This window comes from Phoxinus phoxinus, assembly GCF_949152265.1.
Source record: "Phoxinus phoxinus genome assembly, chromosome: 25".
NCBI lineage: Eukaryota > Metazoa > Chordata > Actinopteri > Cypriniformes > Leuciscidae > Phoxinus > Phoxinus phoxinus.
The window spans coordinates 17,818,189-17,838,394 of record NC_136900.1 but is presented as its reverse complement, the minus strand read 5'-3'; the positions used below and the strand labels follow the sequence as shown (position 1 = coordinate 17,838,394).

The following is a 20,206-nucleotide window of genomic DNA, read 5'->3' as shown; positions in this document are numbered from 1 at the left end:
CATGAAATGGCTTTTCTGAATGAGTAATTTGAATGGCTCACGTCTTGTAAGTGTTTTCCCCTCGGCATTGAGTAATAAATGTCTGTTTCACCTGATCATTGGTCATTGCTTTGGCATGATGGGAAGGTCATTAAAGGCAACATGTAAAAGCAAACAGCAGGGATGGACTGTTTTTCTCATGGGGAAGTTCACTAGCCAAAAGCTTTATTTATTTATTTTTTCCCCTTCAGAGTGAGATTTTTTTGGAAATCAGAGACGATTTGGTTTAGAGCTCAAGGGACTGGATTATGATATCGTTGCTAAGTATGTGTCTTGCAAATCCCCAGTTCCTGATTTCTTAAGAATGTTTGATTACCCTCAGAAGACTCAGCCTCAGTTAATGCATTAATTATGCTGCAAATTTACATAAACAGTCAATATGGAACTTGGAAACGACACTTGAGTTACTTTATTGCTTCATTTTTTTGACCTGATTGTTTGTCATTATTTGTTCTGCTAATTGTATGAATGCATTATTAATGCTGCTCCTTTCAAAAAAAGTACCAGAAAGTTTTTGGAGCTATATATTTGTAGTCAGTAAGATTTTTGAAAAATGTTTTTAAAAGAAGTTTTATATGCTCACCAAGCTGCATTTATTTGATCAAAAATATATTAATTAAAATACACACACACACACACACACACACACACACACACACACACACACACACACACACACACACACACACACACACACACACACACACACACATATATATGATTCTTTATGGAAATCATTATAATATGCTGATTTGAAATATTGAAAACTTTCCATAATATTTTTATGGAAACTTTGTTTTTTTTCTTTTTAAAAGTTTAAAAGAACAGCATTTATTTAAAATTATTTTGTAATATAAACATATTTAATGTCACTTTTGATCAATTTAATGCTTCTGTGAATAAAACTTTATTTTTGTAAAAAAAAATCTTACTGACTTGCTGAATATAAAAGATACACTAACAATTCACAGTTTTCCTGCAATATAAAAATAAGCAATATTGTGAATTTTCGTCATTTTTATGCACATTTGATTTGTCCATTAACTTTCGTTAAACTTCAGAAGATAATAACAAGTCTGATTCATTTCTGTGACAGCTCAAACTGTCCATTTCAGTGAATCCTTTTAAATTTGATTCAACAGCTCGGTCCAAACTGAGTATGTTACCGTTTTTGTATATTCAAATATTTTTTGTAAAAATATAAAGATAAATATTGCTGTTTATTACTTTGTATCTTTGAATAATTATATATCAACATAATTGTCAAACATTCTTCAATTTAAACTTAATTTCCAGCACTTTTACAGGGATCGTGCTTTTTTTTGTACTGTCCTATTAAAAAAAAACAATAATTAAAATAAAATACATTTAAAATCAACTTGGTTGTATACCATGGTATAGGATTGTGATTGTCTTTTACCAGCATTCGGACAGATGTGATAAAGTATGTGTTGTTTTGTCTGCAGGCACGACGAGACAGCCCAAAGAGGGGGAGGTCCCAGGCGTGGACTACAACTTTGTGAGCATTGAGCGGTTTATGGAATTAGAGAAAAGTGGGGCCTTGTTAGAAAGTGGAACGTACGAAGGTAAGTGAAATTCACTGTTAAACCTCCCAAATCATTACCCCTTGAAATATAAAAACGGCATAACAGGCTGGAATATGAATTTTCTTAAATTGGCTTGATTTTACCGCAAAAAAAGTCTTTGACATTGAGCAAAGGTAATCAGATCTAGTGCAGTTTGGTCTCTTGAGGACCGACTGAGGTGTGTGGACTACTTTCAGACGCAGGTTTCTTTTCCCTTTATGAGGAGAGGAGTTCCTTCCCATGATTCTGTGAGGCACAGCATCATAACAGATTCAGTCAGGCACTTTGAGAATAACTTTATATTCTCTCTAAAACTGCAGAGAAATGCAAATTTGAGATTTTTGAGATTTAATTTTGTAGCTTTAATAGGGATCATTTTGATTATTGGGGGATTTTTCCCTTATTTTTTACATTTTGATTACCTTTGAAATCATCTAAAACTCACTTAAAGTTAATCTTTAAAACACCATTAATTTAAATAGAAAACAGTTAAATTGTTATAATATTTCACAATAATACCATTTTTAATGTATTTTGATCAAATAAATGCAACTTGGTGAGCATAAGAGACTTCTTTCAAAAACATTGGGGGGGGAAAAACGACCAAAAAATGTACCAAAATTGTGCATATCCATATATTTGTCCAATTAAATGCTCTATCTATAGAATGAGAAAAATACTGTCTTCCTCTGACTAGCAATAGCTATAATCCAATCATGGTTCATGTCAACACAATACAAATGACTGTGCTTGTCATTTAACAGGATTTAGAATATAAAATATTGAAATAGAAGTCAGAGCAACTGTGGATATATTGATTTTATAGGCTTCATATGGTCTTTTTTGAGGTGATTTCACTTTAAAGGGTTAGTTCACCCAAAAATGAAAACTTTCGTTCATCTTCGGAGCACAAATGAAGATCTTTTTAATGAAATCTGAGAGCATGACGCATATGTGTTGACACGAGAGCGAATGTTGTTACGTAAATGATGTTTTTACTACCTTTCTGGGGCTTGAAAGTGGTAGTTGCTTAGACTGTCAATTTAGGGACAGAAAGCTCTCAGATTTAATTAAAATGATCTTCATTTGTGTTCCGAAGATCAACGAAAGTCTTACGGGTTTGGAACGACATGAGAGTGATTAATTAATGACAGAATTTTAATTTTTGGGTGAACTAACCCTTTAAGTTAACCCACTCCCAGTCAATGATTCTGGGTCACAGGCTGTAATGTAAATGAATATATGAACTTCACCTCTTCTGTTCCTGTCCCTGAAGTCTTGCAAATGAATTCATAAAGCCTGTGCCGTTACCCGCACAGGAGCTCAGTTTTTAATCATTAAACAGATTTCCCTGGATACACATGATTTCTTTTCAATCTTGAATGAAATTATTGAGTCGCCAGTGCACAAGGGTGCCGTAATGGCAAACATCACAGCAAAAAATAACTCCAGCAAAGTTCATGACAAAACATGATTGAAAAGTTACTTGAAAAGTCTGACTTCACCTTTTTGCATGCCAAGTAGCTGTGGAAGTCCCATTTTTTTAAGTCCCAAACATACCCAAACCATTTTTTTGTTGTTGTTGTTTCTAGATAACTTCTATGGCACGCCAAAGCCTCCTGCCGAACCCACGCAGATGCTGTTTAATGTGACGGACCAACTCTTGCCCGGTGCCCGACCCAGTGCAGAGGGAAAAAGGAAGAGAAACAAGTCCGTCAGCAACATGGAGAAGGACAGCATTGAGCCACCAGAAGAAGAGGAGGAAGAGAGCCCCATCGTCAATGGCAACGGCATCGCCATCACACCAGGTTACAACCTACCACTGTTACCCAGATAGTTTAGAATGACCCAACTAAGTCAATTATGAGGGCTTCATAGTTGTGCGACTGATTTCTAATGAAAGACATTTCAGATGAGAGTCTGGAGCATTATTTAAACTCTTCTGTTGTTCGTAACTCAAAGATGAAAATATACAGAGAAAACGAGGCTTTTAATTATTGGGCTGGTGGCATTTTTCTGTTGGTATTATTTTCATTAGAACAATTTAATATATGGAGAATGCCATATACATACATGTCATGTCATCAAACTTTTATGTCATGTATTTAAATGTATTTGAAATTAAACATTTGTAATGATGAAGTTGCAATTTGATACTTTTAAAATGTAGGGAATGATTGACTCCCCCACGGTTGTGATGCGGCCACGACGCAAAGCGGTATTTTCTAATAATTCAATAGACTGTAGTCAATTATTCCACTTATACTATGGTTACCACACCTCACAACATTGTTCAGATGTTATATTTCAAGATATTTGTCAGGTTTTTGTCCTTAAAACGCTCTTGTGTGTAGGACTAATTTCTTACGCATCTCATTCCACTCCTCTGTTGCTAATTACAAAGCGTAATTTTAGAGCTAGTAACGGAGGCTTGAGCCATTGATGCATGCAGTTATTAATGCAGTTATTAGAGAGATAGAGAGAGAGATTAAGTGTATGTGAATAATCGGCGTCGGTGTGTCTCTCAACAGTGTTCAGCAGCAGTGTCTCTACTAATAGCGAGACTATAAGTTTGTCTGTAAGTTTTTCTGCTTCAAGAACAGCGCTTTTTACTATATTTACTATACTTACTTAATTACTTAGTTTACTATATTTATTTGCTTGGTCAGTGTCGCTGTGGGGTTTGGTTATTTTGTTGTTGTAGTCTGTAAGGACCTTTGAAATAACTGAAATCATTTGGCGAAGTGATATAAAACTGTTATGCGGTCAAGACCTGCCGGGAACTACTTTAGCCGTGAGTTTCCTTGAAAATGATTACACATCTTAGAACGTTCGTGAGATCAGATTCATCGAAGAACGCACTACAGTTAAAATTATAATCGTGCTTAATATGTTAGTCAGCACATCAAAATAAGTGCACAACAAAAGATTATTAGAACAACAATTTGACATGTGCTGTTTAACTTTTAATTTGACATTATTAAAAAGTGCACTTTTTAAAAGTGTGTAAATCATGAAAGTGCAAATGGCCTTTTATTTTTATTAATATGTTATCTGCAAGGATATTTTAATATATACTTTTAAGGTTTGAAGTACAAAATAAGTGCTCATTCAATACAATTGGCCGTTCGCTAAGACCCGCCCCCTTAGTTACTGTTGCTATGTCCGACAAGCCATGCCGTTCTCACGCCACACCATGTTCTCACGCAGTGAAAAATACATCGTGGAGCAGAGAGGACATTGACACGCGCTGACAGACAGGACAGACCAGGATACTTTTGGGTTACTTTTGATATTAAACATATTAAACGAAGTCTCACCTTTCAAATTTGGTCATTTTTTTAAAGAAATTTAAACAATAAAAGCCTCAGTTAAAGCTGCTCGTGAACCGATCATCTCTTCCTTCTAGTTCATTTATAGCATCAAATAAACATGAATGAACATCAGGAGGAATGTTGTTTTAACCGCGGAAGGCGTCAGTACACTCCGTTTTTCAAGTTCAAATCCTCCCATGTTAATCTACTAACTCTCCTGACTGCTTTGTCGGACAAAATGGCGGATGGCGAAGTATGATTGGTCAGATCACCTGTCAATCAAACTCCCTGCGAAGGGTCAATTAAGCACACTTCTTTTTCACAAAGGATTGATTAATCTTTACGAGGAGCCGGATTTGGATAAAAAAATTGCCGCATTGAGACTCATTTACTCGTTGGTGGTGTCAAATTTTTTAATATCTGTTAATACGAGTTAATAATGAGTAATCATTACTTGTTTGATTCATGTAACAGTATCTCTTTGTACCATCCTTTTCTAAGAATCTACAGTCAAATAAGTCTCAGTCAGAAGGTCAGGCTGACACTGATTTCTTTTGTTTACCTCAAAGAATCGAGCGAACATGAGGACAAGAGCACCGACGCTTCTGGAGACGTGCCCGTCCAGCCATGCCCACCTGAGACCCCCACCCCCACCGCCACAGATGCCCAGGAGGAAGAAGTAGACGCCCCCAAGTCCCCACAAGACTCCCAGGAGAATGATGACCTGGGCCCTTTGCCAGACAACTGGGAGATGGCCTACACTGAAAAAGGAGAAGTTTACTTCATAGAGTGAGTGAAGTGCACTTCAAAGCACACTTCATAATGAAAGAGGTGTGAACATATGGAGCGCTACCTGTTGCACAGTCCTCTTTTACAGATTGTTAGGGATGTCTGAATTATTTATGTTTGCCGTATTGAGCTCACTCAGTGTAATGCAGTGCAGTTGACTGCATTTTCGAAATGATTTGCAGGACTTTATACACAGTAGGGTTGGAAATGTAGCTAAAATCAGCGGCGCCTTGCGAGATGTATGATATTCCAGTCAACAGTGATTAAAAGGTGTTTGGTTTAATTTCTTTAACATGTTCTATGCGTAGCCTGTGTGCCTATTCTTGGCCTATAGTTAGACGTCTCCAAATTTTGCCTTGCTTTAGCCTAGCCGTCAGGGCTGTGTTTGGGCGGCTATTAGACGTCTTTTAACGCAATATTGCTCACTGTGGAGAAACCCTTTCCCCTGCGATGCGATGCCAATCATTCGTGAATGAATTATTCTTTTCAGTCGGTTCTTTCTTTTCTGTGATTTGAACATTTCTTAATATTAGCCTAAGCCTAAAATGTGTTTTATTATCATTAATAATTAGGATTGAATGATCTCTGTATAATATCAGTCTTTAAATGCAAGATATTTAAAGTGTACCTTAAGTGTAACTTTAGCACAATCAAGTATACTTAAGTATACCTTTAGTTAGACTGCAGAACTATTTCTGCATGATTGAAGTGCATTAAGTACAAGATTAGTTGTTCCAATTAAGCAGACTTTAAGTATACCAGTTTAGTATACTAAAAGTACAATTGCAGGGTATTTATATTACAGTTTTTTACAATCACTATGACAGTTTTTTCAATACATTTAACAAGTTTCCTAAACTCTTAACACGGTTAGCTCAACATCAGTCTTTGTAGGCTATACAAGGAACACATTTCTTGTTGCTTTGACACAAAATGCATACAGTTAACACAAATTTAAAATGCTTGAACTTCTTTTACACACAAGCTCAACCAATACCAAAACTATGTAATTTTACTGCCAAATTTACAAATGCTTTCACACTGTATGTCAGAACAGAAAACATCATGTTCTAAACATAACTTATATAGGCTAAAGTCAAAGTGAACAGCTGATCATATTGTGATTTGAAACATTTCCCTGTATTTTATCCAATTGCTACTGAGAAACAGCTTATTGAAGTTATGCAAATATATAAATTACACACTCAGGTGTTGAGTTTATTTCAATCGCATGACCATATGTTATAAAAGAGGACTCTTTGGGCTGATCTTGTGTGGAAAATGAACAATATAGAGCAACACAAAGAAAGAAAGAAAGAAAGAAAGAAAGAAAGAAAGAAAGAAAGAAAGAAAGAAAGAAAGAAAGAAAGAAAGAAAGAAAGAAAGAAAGAAAAATGCCTGCACAAGGGAGAGGAAGACAAGTACCAGGACAAGGGAGAGGAGTGGGGCAAGGACCAGGACAAGGGAGACGAGTGGGACAAGGACAAGGGAGAGGAGTGGGACAAGGACAAGGGAGAGGAGTGGGGCAAGGACAAGGGAGAGGAGTGGGGCAAGGACCAGGACAAGGGAGACGAGTGGGGCAAGGACCAGGACAAGGGAGAGGAGTGGGGCAAGGACCAGGACAAGGGAGAGGAGTGGGGCAAGGACCAGGACAAGGGAGAGGAGTGGGGCAAGGACCAGGACAAGGGAGAGGGGTGGGGCAAGGACCAGGACAAGGGAGAGGAGTGGGGCAAGGACCAGGACAAGGGAGAGGAGTGGGGCAAGGACCAGGACAAGGGAGAGGAGTGGGGCAAGGACCAGGACAAGGGAGAGGAGTGGGGCAAGGACCAGGACAAGGGAGAGGAGTGGGGCAAGGACCAGGACAAGGGAGAGGAGTGGGGCAAGGACCAGGACAAGGGAGAGGAGTGGGGCAAGGACCAGGACAAGGGAGAGGAGTGGGGCAAGGACCAGGACAAGGGAGAGGAGTGGGGCAAGGACCAGGACAAGGGAGAGGAGTGGGGCAAGGACCAGGACAAGGGAGAGGAGTGGGGCAAGGACCAGGACAAGGGAGACGAGTGGGACAAGGACAAGGGAGAGGAGTGGGGCAAGGACCAGGACAAGGGAGAGGAGTGGGACAAGGACAAGGGAGAGGAGTGGGGCAAGGACCAGGGAGAGGAGTGGGGCAAGGACAAGGGAGAGGAGTGGGGCAAGGACCAGGACAAGGGAGACGAGTGGGGCAAGGACCAGGACAAGGGAGAGGAGTGGGGCAAGGACTAGGACAAGGGAGATGAGTGGGGCAAGGACCAGGACAAGGGAGAGGAGTGGGGCAAGGACTAGGACAAGGGAGAGGAGTGGGGCAAGGACCAGGACAAGGGAGACGAGTGGGACAAGGACAAGGGAGAGGAGTGGGGCAAGGACCAGGACAAGGGAGAGGAGTGGGACAAGGACAAGGGAGAGGTATATCTTGCAGTAATGTCCTTTTGCTAAAAAAGTCTTTACTGCAGCAATTCTGTCTCTGTTTTTTTTTTAATATAAACTGTACATAAAGCTACTCTGAGATGGTCATTCATATTTTCTATTGAGTTTCTGCAGCAAAAGAAACAAAATGCATGCATTTACTAAACCCAACAAAACAAAAATGTAGAGAGGCTTCAAAAGAAACTACAGTGCAAAACACAATCTATGATCAATACAATATACTGTATATTGTATAAGGGCAGACCTGACACATAAAATAATGCAGTTTCTGTAATTTCAGCTGATGTTAGTGTTTTTTTTGTCATTGTGTTATGATTGACTAAATGTTCCTGTTGGAAGAGAACATGTGTTAGTGTTTTGAATAATTATTTGATTTTGAAACATGTTTGCAGTGTTTTGTTACATATAGTGTATAGTGTTAGTGTATTATTGTATTTTGAAAATGAGTTTTGGAGTTTAGTTTACAATGTGTGATTTTGAGAATGAAATTAACCGTTTTGCCAATTGTGTGTTTTAGGTGTGTTGGTGCGTTAAGAGTTTAGGAAAATTGTTAAATGTATTGAAAAAACTGTCATAGCGATCGTAAAAAACTGTAAGTACATAATTATGTAAATGTATTTGTAATATACTTAAATCCATTTCAAATCCATTTTAGTATATATATATATATATATATATATATATATATATATATATATATATATATATGTATATATATATATATATTTCACTAGGGTGAACATAGCCATAGAAAAGCTAGTTACATGAATTCTAAACATACTAGAAAATTAACTCTTCTCTCAGAGTTGAATTTTTAAATATGAATTATTTATGAGCATATATTACATTTTTAGGGAATTTAGGGTTGTTTTTGCTACAAAAAAGAAAAGAGGAAAAAAATCCAGCAGGCGGCGCTGGCTAAAATTATATACTTAGTTATATATTTTATGTATTTATGTATATATTATGTATTTTACTTTATTATATAAGGAATACTTGCCTCTGAAATTAATAGTTTTTTTATTAATTATTTTTGTGTGTATATATATATATATATATATATATATAAAAATTTAATGTGAATTATATAATAAGTATTAATAATGAATTCATATTTTCATATCTATTTTATTTTAACTAAATCATACAATTAAGGATGAATGCTACACGGAAGGTTTTTCATTGATAAAAACCAAAATATTAAAATAATTAGTCATAAAAAGCAGTGTTTTTTTATAGAATATAAAATGCTGCACATGGACTTCCATGAAATGTTTAGTGATGATGCCAACCAATCATTGAATCTTCTGTTACCATCATGAATCATGATGATGATGACTGGATCACCATAAAACTGAATCTGCCAGAGTAACAGAGGGAAGAACGGTCTTAAGAGTGAGAGAAAGATGTTCCCCTCCCTCCATCTGTCCTTAATGAGAAACGAGGGACTTATTAAAACTATTGATTGTCATTGTTTTAACTGCAAAACCCCCAACCACTGTGACTGAGGCCTTCTGGGATATCTAGTCTAGAATGTTTTACATTTCAAAGTGAGCCTTGTACCAACATGTGGCTGACATAAGACATAAAAATGCTTCCGATTCGGATAATGGTAACTAAACTCTGTCTATCATATGTACTATTAATTGTTACAAAATTATTTTCTTTTCAGTCACAATACCAAAACGACGTCATGGCTCGACCCTCGACTAGCGAAGAAAGCCAAGCCCCCGGAGGAATGTGAGGAAGATGGTGAGTGCGCTGGTGTTTTAACGTGTGTGTGAGTATGTTTCTCCTTTTTCCGCTTGGAGAAATTTGATGTCGTGACCTCTACTTGTACCCCCTCCCCCGGAGACGTGCGTGTGAGAGTGTAACACGAATTTCCATTTTGTGCGTTTGTTCACGATGTCAGGACATGCTCTGGTTTCATGAAACATCCAGAAAGACACACTCTGCTAGCTCATGATGTTTACTCACTGTGTTTATGAATGGATGGATGGATTGGATAAAAAGAAAGTTCATTCAGCATTGATGCATCAGTTTATCTCTTTAATCTTTCTTCTTTTTTGTTCGTTAAACCAATCATTTTGTTTATTTCACCATCTATAAAGCCACTCATCTTTAAATCCATTCATTTGTTTATCCATTAGTCCATTAAGCATCAATCCTCCATTCATTCATTCATTTATTAATTTATTCATTCATTCACTCATTCATTCGATTGCTTGCTGAATCAGTTGTTCGTTTGTCCATCCATCCATCCAACCAACCTTTTGTTAGTTTATTAATCCATTAAGCCATTTATCCTCTATTCATTTATTAATTTGCTTAATTTGCTTGTTAATTTTTTGTCCCATCCAACCATCCATCCATCCATCTGTTTGTTAGTTCATTCATCCGTTAAGCCATTATCCTCTATTCATTTATTAATTTGCTCAATTTGTTTGTCCATCCATCCATCCAAGCGTTTGTTAGTTCATTAATCCATTAAGCCATTTATCCTCTATTCATTTCCTTGTTGATTAATTTGTGCGTTTGTTCATCCATCCATCCATCCATCCATCCATCCATCCATCCATCCAACCATCCTTTCTCCATTTGTTTGTTCATTCATTCATCCACTAAGCCATCTATCCTACCGTCCATCATCAATCAGTTTATTCATTTGCCCATCCTTTAACTATCTCTCCTCTATACATTTGTTTGCTTGTTCATTCATTTGTTTGTTCAATCAAAAGTTTATCCTATAAAGCCATTCATCATTCATTTTTTGTTTATAAATTTGTTTGTTTGTTCATCCATCCATCCATCCATCCATCCATCCATCCATCCATCCATCCATCCATCAGGCCATATATCCTCAATTCATTAATTTCAACAATTCATGATCATTTAATCATTTGTTTGGTTATTCATTTGTTTGATTGTTTTTTTCAGTCATCCATCCATCCTCTTTGTTTTTGTTCATACATTCATCCATAAAGCCATTTATCCATGCCTTCGTTCGTTCGTTTGTTCGTTCGTTCGTTCGTTCGCTCGCTCGTTGTTCATTCATTAATTTGTTTGTTGTTCATTCATTCTTTTGTTTGTTGTTCATTCATTCATTCATTTGTTAATTCGTTCATTCATTTGATTATTCGTTCGTTCATTCATTCATTCATTCATTCATTCATTCATTCATTCATTCATTCATTCATTCATTCATTCATTCATTCACTCATTCATTCATTCATGCATTCATTTGTTTGTTCATTTGTCTGTTCATTATGAATGGTGATTTTATGTACCCAAATCTACCATCTTTGAAACCTTCTGTTGAATTAAAATGCAATTTAATGGGGCCAGAGAAATCAATATCTCTTTCCACAGGCCTTTTAATGCCTTTCTGTGACATGACTACTAATATACCTCTCCGTAGTACAACATAGATCTATTTTTTGGGCAGGTCTGTGCAACAACGTAAGCTCATACACATAATCATGATTGATTTCCATTGTGTTCAATACTATCTGCTGCGTAAAAATCACTTTGTGCATTGCAAATTTGATCCACATCTCACTTCAAAGTTCAGACATGTACATTAGTGAGAATTGAATTCAGATGTCTGATTATGATCCTCATGGGGCCGCACAGATTCATCATAAATTCCCATCAAAGGCTAGATAAAAGATGAGCTGTTTGTGTCAAACTAATTTTGCCTTCAAAATCAGTGTTAGTCACAAACTCTTAAACATCTTTGTGTAATTTCAGAGGCGTGTCTGCTTAATTTAGCAACAATGGAATAATTTGTCCATTGTTCTAACGCTCCAAAATGTACTCTGCTGTCTGCTTGCTAGTTAATGAGCCCTGCTGGTTGCTTTTGATAGCACAAATTTCACAGGACATTTAAAGACGCATCCGGCACACGCTCATATTTACACTTGTGCATTCAATGCACTCAAATATACATAAGCTACTCAGTGAATGAAAGAGCCTGAAAAAGAGACTTCTCCCATAGTTGCCATGGAAACTGCCAATGGAGGACCATTGATTTAAGGAGGCTTGAGAAAATATATTTAAGGTGGTCTGGGTTAGATCATTGTCTTTAAACCATGAAGGGCCCATAATGGTCCTGCATAAAAAAAACATACGATTTTCTCTAAATAATGTTGGATTTTCTCTAAAAGTGGTGCATTAATAATCTGTTAAGCATTATAGCATTATATTTATTACAATTAAATAGCAATATCATGCACACATTGAGTAGGTAATATATTAAAACTTATAAAAATAAAATAAAGTAAAAAGTGGTACATTTAACATCTGTCAAGCATTGCTGAAGAAGTAATATTTGTTAAATTTATAAACATTTTTAATTTATAATGAGGGCTCGCAGTATTGTGGGAGCATTAAGTAGGTAATGTATTTAAACATTTTGAATATTATTTGTTGTTTAGAATTCATTATTTATTCAAAACAGAAGCCTAAGAGCATGACATCATATCCCGTTGTCCATATTCATTGTACTTATAAATAATGTTTACATTTTTTATTTGCAATAAAGCTTGCTCATGCGGGAGCTTTGAGTAGTTAACATTTTGTAGATTGTTATATTTTATATGATTTTTTTTTTTTTTAAACACTGAAAATATGTTGCTTTTGCACCTCCGTATAAGTTACCTATAGGTGTTATAAAGAGAAGTGATAAACATGACCTATTATAAATTGGATTAAATATTTAACATAGGGAATATAACTCTGCATGGATACATTTGGATTCATTTGGCTCCATACCAAGCTATAATCTTTAAAAGAAAGCTCCAGTAAATCCAGCCAAGGTTATGTCACACTTCTCACTTTTTTCTATTAAGAAAGTGTCGCCATCTGGTGTGTTACTCGTCTTTCTCTCTCAGTTAAAGCTGCGTATGTGATGCATATAAGATTCTCGTCCGCTGTTCTTAACGTAAACCCTGAATATGAGACTGGGTTCTGTTTGCGAGACAGAGGGTCAAGCTAGCATCAGCGGATGCGGTGTAGCCGGTTGTGTGTGTGTGTGTGTGTAGGAGGGATTTGATTGCTCTAACCCTCCTAGGGAGGTGCGAGAACCTCGTCGGCCGTCACACCTGCTCCTCTCCCACCTCCTCCAACCCAGCGTTCTGTTCAGCTCAGCATCCATTCACTCAACTAATGACTATCTGAACACAGCATGGCTTTATTAGGATTTTGGGAAAAAAAATTGTGTCAGGAAAAATATATAAAATTTTCTCAATGTCCATAATAATAAAAAAAATAGCAATATTATGTTTTTCATTTTTACATTTGCATTAAAGCTGCATGATTAATCGTTAAATGATTGTGATCTTGATTTAAAGGGGTGGTATAATGCCCCTTTCACAACATGTAAAATAAATCTCGGATGTCCCCAGAGTGTGTATGTGAAGTTTTAGCTCAAATTGCCACTTTTTGAGGGTGAGCAAAAACGCACCGTTGTTGTGTCTGTTTCTTTAAATGCAAATAAGCTGCTACTCCCGGCACAGAGGGCGGAGCTTCAAGAGCTCGTTCTTAGCAGCTTCGATTACCTCACACAGACATGCACTGAAAATTAAAAAAAAAACGTTTAGCCTTTTATGTTCAAACCGGAGTAGTGACAAAATGTACAAAACATTTCTGAATGATTAGTTGATGAATTTATGTAACTTATGTGTAGTTATCTTCTTGTCATTGATTAGCATGTTCTGTCTTGATAATCTATAAATCTTGTCCCGGAGGCGGGGTTTATGTAAATTTTAGGGTTAGTGATGTCACCAATCCGGGAGGAATGTCATGTAGTCCCTACAAGCTGTTTGTTGTAGTGCTTAAAAAGCGATTTCTTTAAAAGAAAATATCTCCCTTTGCTTTGAACTTTGACCTTCGTAACTTTGCAGATGTTGCAAAGTTCTCTGTCTAATAAACCTTTGACAAATTCACACCTGAACATTCAAATCTGCGTTTGATCCAGAAAGAGCAGTTATCATGTATAGGTATGAAACGGCTACACAAACAGTCTTTTCAACCATAAAGTATCATTATTTCTATTACAAGAATTCAAATGATCATTGAAGTACTGGGATAAAAGTTTATATTTCAGATATAAACACAGATGCGATCAGAATACACCAAACTTTAGAAAATAATGTCGCCCTTCAAATAACAATTGTATCGATTACGTTGTTACGTCACTAGGTGGCGGCAAGTAACTTACAAATATATTTGTCATTGAATCATTAATTTAAGAGATTTGAAAGTAAATGTATAGCTGACTGTTTAATACACTGTATCGTCATAGGACCAGAGGTTTAGAAACTGAATGGATGGATGATTCAGCTGCGGGCGCGGATGAGACGCAGGAATTTATTCAACTTGACCGTCACAGTGCATTATGGGTATTCTTTAGCCGCTGAGCGTACATCGGTTGTACACTCGTTATTGCAGTGCATTGTGGGATTGAATGAGTGCACTCGATATTGTCCACTATGGTTTTGGACACCACTACAAATGGCTGTTCCCTCAAATAGTGCCCTATTTAAGGGTATAAGAGGCGATTTCGGACACAGTATTTATGAGTGAGTCATTGAATCATTCATTCAGTCCAATTTTTATTCTAATTAACTTAACATTTTTAAATAGACGGCAGCAATTAATATTTTATCAGATCCTCTAGTAATTTACATGTTATTTTATTTAGTTGTCTGTTCAGAATCATGTGAGAAAAGCAATCTCTTTTTGAAACAAAATAATCGTGATTTTCAATTTATCCAGAATCATGCAGCTCTAATTTGCAGTAATGTTTATCAATGAAATCTTACCGCTGTGATGCCAAGGTGTACTGAGTGGTTGCCAGGACATTGTTTGGTGGTTGCTAGGGCGTTCTAAGTGGCTTCTTAAAGCATTATTGGATGGTTTCTAGGCTGTTCTAAAAGGTTTCCAGTAGTTACTTCCTCAAGCATTGTTTCCTGGTTGCTAGGGTGTAGTAAGGAGTAGATCCTCTGAGTGGTTGCTAGGTTGTTGCTAAGTAGTTTCAAGGGTATTCTAAATATTTGTAAGGGCATTTCAGGTCTGTCGTTATGAGTGTTGCTAGAAGGTTACTAGGTGTTTAGAGTGGTTTCTAGATAGTTTGTCGCACATTGTTTGGTGGTTGCTAGGGTGTTTTGGGTCGTTGCTAGTTGGATCCTTACTTGTGTTTATAATAGACCTATTGTTTTTTTTATATATATAGCTTTTTTTAAATCATCTGCCAGATCATAGATCAAATTTTTAGGAAAGTCATTACATACCTCCTGTCAACAAACTATACGTTTTGAGATATAATTCATGTCCGAAGCAGCATTAATGTGGAAAACTGGGGGGCACTGTAGACAAGCTCTGATGGAGCGAACATGGCATGTGTGAGGTTAATTACTGGAGAAGGGTGATGTCTGAAGAGATATGAGTTATGTTAGCCTGGTGTTTGTGTACATGAGCTTTATTTGCATGTTTGCTGCACACTGTTTATTCACACATGCGTGACTTCATCTGCATGTATGTATGCGTGCGTGTTTCCGAAGAACGCCGGCAAAAGCTGCAGCGTGTCCCACTGGCGATGTTTTTGATAATTACTGAGTGAGTTTGTGCATGTATCCCATTTTTTTCTTGATGTTTCAATCATGTCAAATTTGGCTGGAAAACAAAACAGACAGGGAAAAGCATCCTGAACGCTGCACGTGATGACAGCCCTTTGTTGTCATGGTGATCTCGCCAGCTCTTTAATTTGTTTTGTGTCTCTCGGGCAGATTGAATTGCATGAAAGTATGTTGGCTCTAACCTTCGGGCTGCCAGACCTCCCCTCACTTACCGCTGTGTGTCCTAATTAAGCTTTGTTTTACACACTGACTGCCAGCGTGAACGGCCGGCTGGATTGTTGAGGATACGCAATCGAAATTCTGGCGTGTGCAGAATGTGTGTTTCTAAAAGACGTCTAGACTGATTTGTGTCGTGTATTATCATACGCTGCAGGCATCCCTGGGGTTATTGATTTACTGGACTGGGCTTCACTATAATGAAAACTGTGAGAAATGTTTTCATGACACGCATGCTTCGTGCCATGCATTAAATAGCTCATTTTAAGCTTCTTGCATCTGAAGGTTTTATTCACTCGGGCTCACCTTTCAATGTTGTTGTAACTATTTATGAATATAAAAGTGAATGGTAATACTTAACTTGAAGCCTGATTAAATAATGCAGCATCAAGGCAAAGCAAGGAAAACTCATTTACATAACTCATTTACATAACTCATTTCTTAAACAATGCTAATTCCACGTGCTTGGAATAATAAAAAATGTTCACAGGTTAAATAAAAAATTAAAAACTAAAAGATTCTCAGAATAAAAAAATATAAATATTCATTAAAATTACATATATATATTTTTTATGTAGCTTTTATTTTTTGTATAATTTTATGTATTTTTTTCTGTTGTTTTTAGATTTTGTTTTTAGATTTTTGTGTTTAGTTTGAACTTATTTTTAATGTTAATTTAGTAATTGTAGAACTTAAACTTAAAATGTTTAGAATTTTTTAATGTAATATTTGTTTTACTTTATTTCAGCTTTATTCCAATTGCAAAAAAGTGAATTTTACTAGTTTTAGAACAATATATATACATATATTAATACCGGCAAATCGATTAATCTTGATTAATCGCATCTAACATAAAAGTGTGCTAATATGTGTGTGTGTGTATATATACATATATATATATATATATATATATATATATATATATACTGTATATAATATATATATATATATATATATACTGTGTATATATATTTGTATATATTGTATATATATTTATTATACACACACAGAGATACTGTACACACACACACACACACATATATATATATATATATATATATATATATATATATATATATATATATATATATATATATATATATGTATTCAATGTGATAAATCGTGTTTGATCGATAATATATAAAATCCTCAAAAAACAGAGCAAGAACATAAAACAAAACAGAACTATGCAAGGAAACAACCCAGACTACATTAAATACGGGTTAACATGCAGCGGGGATAAAGAACGTTTGCAACGAGGTGCCGACCATCTTATTTTTTTCTTTCTACAGAACTTCCATATGGCTGGGAGAAAATAGACGACCCTATTTATGGCAGTTACTATGTTGAGTAAGTTGATCAAATTTCTTTTATCAAGCACCAAGTATTTGCAGAATCCGACCTCGAATCATCCGCGTCATTCTCTTCAATAAGTTCGCCGGGGGAGGGAGGGTCCCAGCGTGATTTAAATATCTGCTCGTTCTGCCCCGCAGCCACATTAACAGAAGGACACAGTTTGAGAACCCAGTCCTAGAGGCCAAACGAAGGATCCAACAGCAACATCAAATGCAAAGTCAAGGTCTATCGGCGCTGCCATTGCCCACGATATATAGAGGTACTTCTTTTCTCTGTGGCCCATATTTGCCATCTTCACCCAATTGGTTTGTTGGTGTTCCTCGGTTTTGGGTTGCTCAGGTGTGCCCTACTTTCATGTCACTTTAGCTTAGATGCCGAAGCACCAAAGACCATGCAGTAGAGGTGGTTGTGCAGTGCGCAGTGCATTCCTCTGATTGTTCATGTGTGTTTGTCTTCACAGAAAAGCCTCCATTCACGAGGGACGCCACGCAACTCAAAGGGACGTTCCTCACCACGGTGCTGCAGAAGAGTAACATGGGATTCGGCTTCACCATCATTGGTGGGGACGAGCCGGACGAGTTCCTACAGGTCAAGAGCGTTATACCTGAAGGACCTGCTGCCCAAGATGGCAAGATGGACACAGGTGAGATGGTCAAGGAAGTCAGGGCCTCGTAGTGTTAAACTTTAAAAGTTTGCTATATTCTAGCAGAATATTCTAGGGTGAATTGGGTTATGAATCTATGAAACTTTGATATTATTAATAATATTTCTATTATATAGGTATTGCATATCTTTATAGTATATACGTATATGTTATTTAGTTAAATTGCAAATAATATTTGTCATTTATTTTATTAAGATAATATACAGTACCGGTCAAAATTTGGAAACATTACTATTTTTAATGTTTTTGAAAAAAGCATCTTATGCTAACCAAGCCTGCATTTGTTTGATCAAAAATAGAGGAAAACAGTAATATTGTGAAATATTATTACAATTTAAAATAATGGTTTTCTATTTGAATATACTTTAAAATGTAACCTATTCCTGTGATCAAAGCTCAATTTTCAGCTTCATTACTCCAGTCTTCAGTGTCACATGATCTTGATGATTTATTATCAATGTCGTGCTGACTGATATTTTAATAATACACATTTTTTACTGTCACTTTTTATCAATTTAACACATCCCTGCTGAATAGAAATATTAGTTTCTTCTTCTTTTTTTTAAAGAGGGAAAAATGTGTATATTGTTACAAAAGGTTTCCATTTTAAATAAATGCTTTTCTTTTTAACTTTTTATCTATCAAAGAATCCTGAAAAAAAATATTAAGCAGTACAACTGTTTCCAAGATTGATAATACATGATCCTTCAGAAATTATTCTAATATGATGATTTGACAATGAAAACTGGAGTAATGGCTGATGAAAATATATATTTTCATATATACAGTATAAGACAGTTTACATATACAGGTGAAACTTAAAAAAATAATAATAATACCCTGCAAAAGTTAATTTATTTCAGTAATTCAACTTAAAAGGTGAAACTAATATAATATATAGACACGATATTCAAATTTTTCGAGTTTCACCTGTATTTATAATATTTTTAACGTGATTATCAATATTTCTCTGATTTTGTCCACCATCTTGGATGATGTTACTCCCCTGTCGCAGTGCATTCTGGGATTGGCTTCTTTATGAAAGATGCATGCTGCCTACACAAGGGGAAATGTTAATCTGCCTATTCAGATCAATTCAGTGACACCTTTCAGCTTTATTACCAATGATTGTCACTCAAACCATAGTTACTGTTGCTAAGAAAGACAAACAATGCCAGCGAGCTTAATTTCCCTGCTTCAGTGGACTGTTTAGAATTACAATATGCCCCCTTTTAATATGCTGACACTTATCGATATATAAGCGGGGCTGAGCAGCGACCTCACATCTCAGGAGAAAACCTTCAGTGGACTAGGAAACATCATTATCTCTGTAGCCACCGCTTGACAACAGTCTCTAATAGCTCGCACAGAGCTAGCGCAAGGTCACGGTTGTCGCATTGTGTTTTTCTCTGATGAAAGAGAGTATTTGAGTGAGTCATCACAGGCGGACACCGTAGGCTTGTTTGCTGCTTAAGTTTTCTGTTCTCTTAGAGGAACTCTTAACCTAGTAAGGAAAGTCCTCGCTGCGATTCTACCTTTCTGGATGGCTTGTTCGTTTCCTTGATCACCGCGTATCACAACTGTGAGCTGTGAAGATGACATCACTTCCCAAGGCCCTCACAGATAATGATGCTGGCAGTGGCTTTATTTGCATATGCCTCCAGCTAACATTGCAATTTGGGCTTTGGTGGGGATCTTGTGTGTTTTATCTGCTTTTGATTGGGGAACGGGGTCCTTTTATAGAAGTCCTACTCTATTCTGTACAAGCATACACAGTTGGCTTGTGCAGTTTCAACAGGCCTCAGGTTGCCTTTATTACAGAGACGGCTCATTATTGGCCAGCTTTGCTGATACATCGCTCAGTCGGTATCTACAACTGTTTGCACTTATGCAACTGACTTTCTGTGTGTGCGTGGAGATGACTTTAATCCAAAGTGATAGGATTTTGTAAACATGTGGGTCAAACAACGGCTATTTCATTAGACCACGGCTATTTGCACTAAGTGTAAATAGTAGTTTGATGATATTTATACTTATAAATAGTGGCAGATACTATTTGCACCTCAGTGTTGTCGCACATTAAACGGTATAATAATAATAGCATAGAGTGTAAATGATTATATTTATTAAAATTATTAAATGGATGCC

At 36.4% G+C, this 20,206-nt stretch overlaps 1 protein-coding gene across 2 annotated transcripts in view; it reads left to right on the top strand.

Moving 5' to 3' along the window:
• The window catches only part of magi2b (membrane associated guanylate kinase, WW and PDZ domain containing 2b), an 81,587-nt gene that overhangs the window by 34,421 nt on the left and 26,960 nt on the right, over positions 1-20,206 (top strand). For both annotated transcript variants that reach the window (XM_079604611.1, XM_079604610.1), the window contains exons 3-9: positions 1,506-1,625; positions 3,218-3,433; positions 5,509-5,728; positions 9,858-9,937; positions 17,331-17,388; positions 17,532-17,653; positions 17,855-18,037. In XM_079604611.1, coding sequence (XP_079460737.1) covers positions 1,506-1,625; positions 3,218-3,433; positions 5,509-5,728; positions 9,858-9,937; positions 17,331-17,388; positions 17,532-17,653; positions 17,855-18,037 — 999 coding nt within the window. The remainder of the gene's footprint in view (positions 1-1,505; positions 1,626-3,217; positions 3,434-5,508; positions 5,729-9,857; positions 9,938-17,330; positions 17,389-17,531; positions 17,654-17,854; positions 18,038-20,206) is intronic.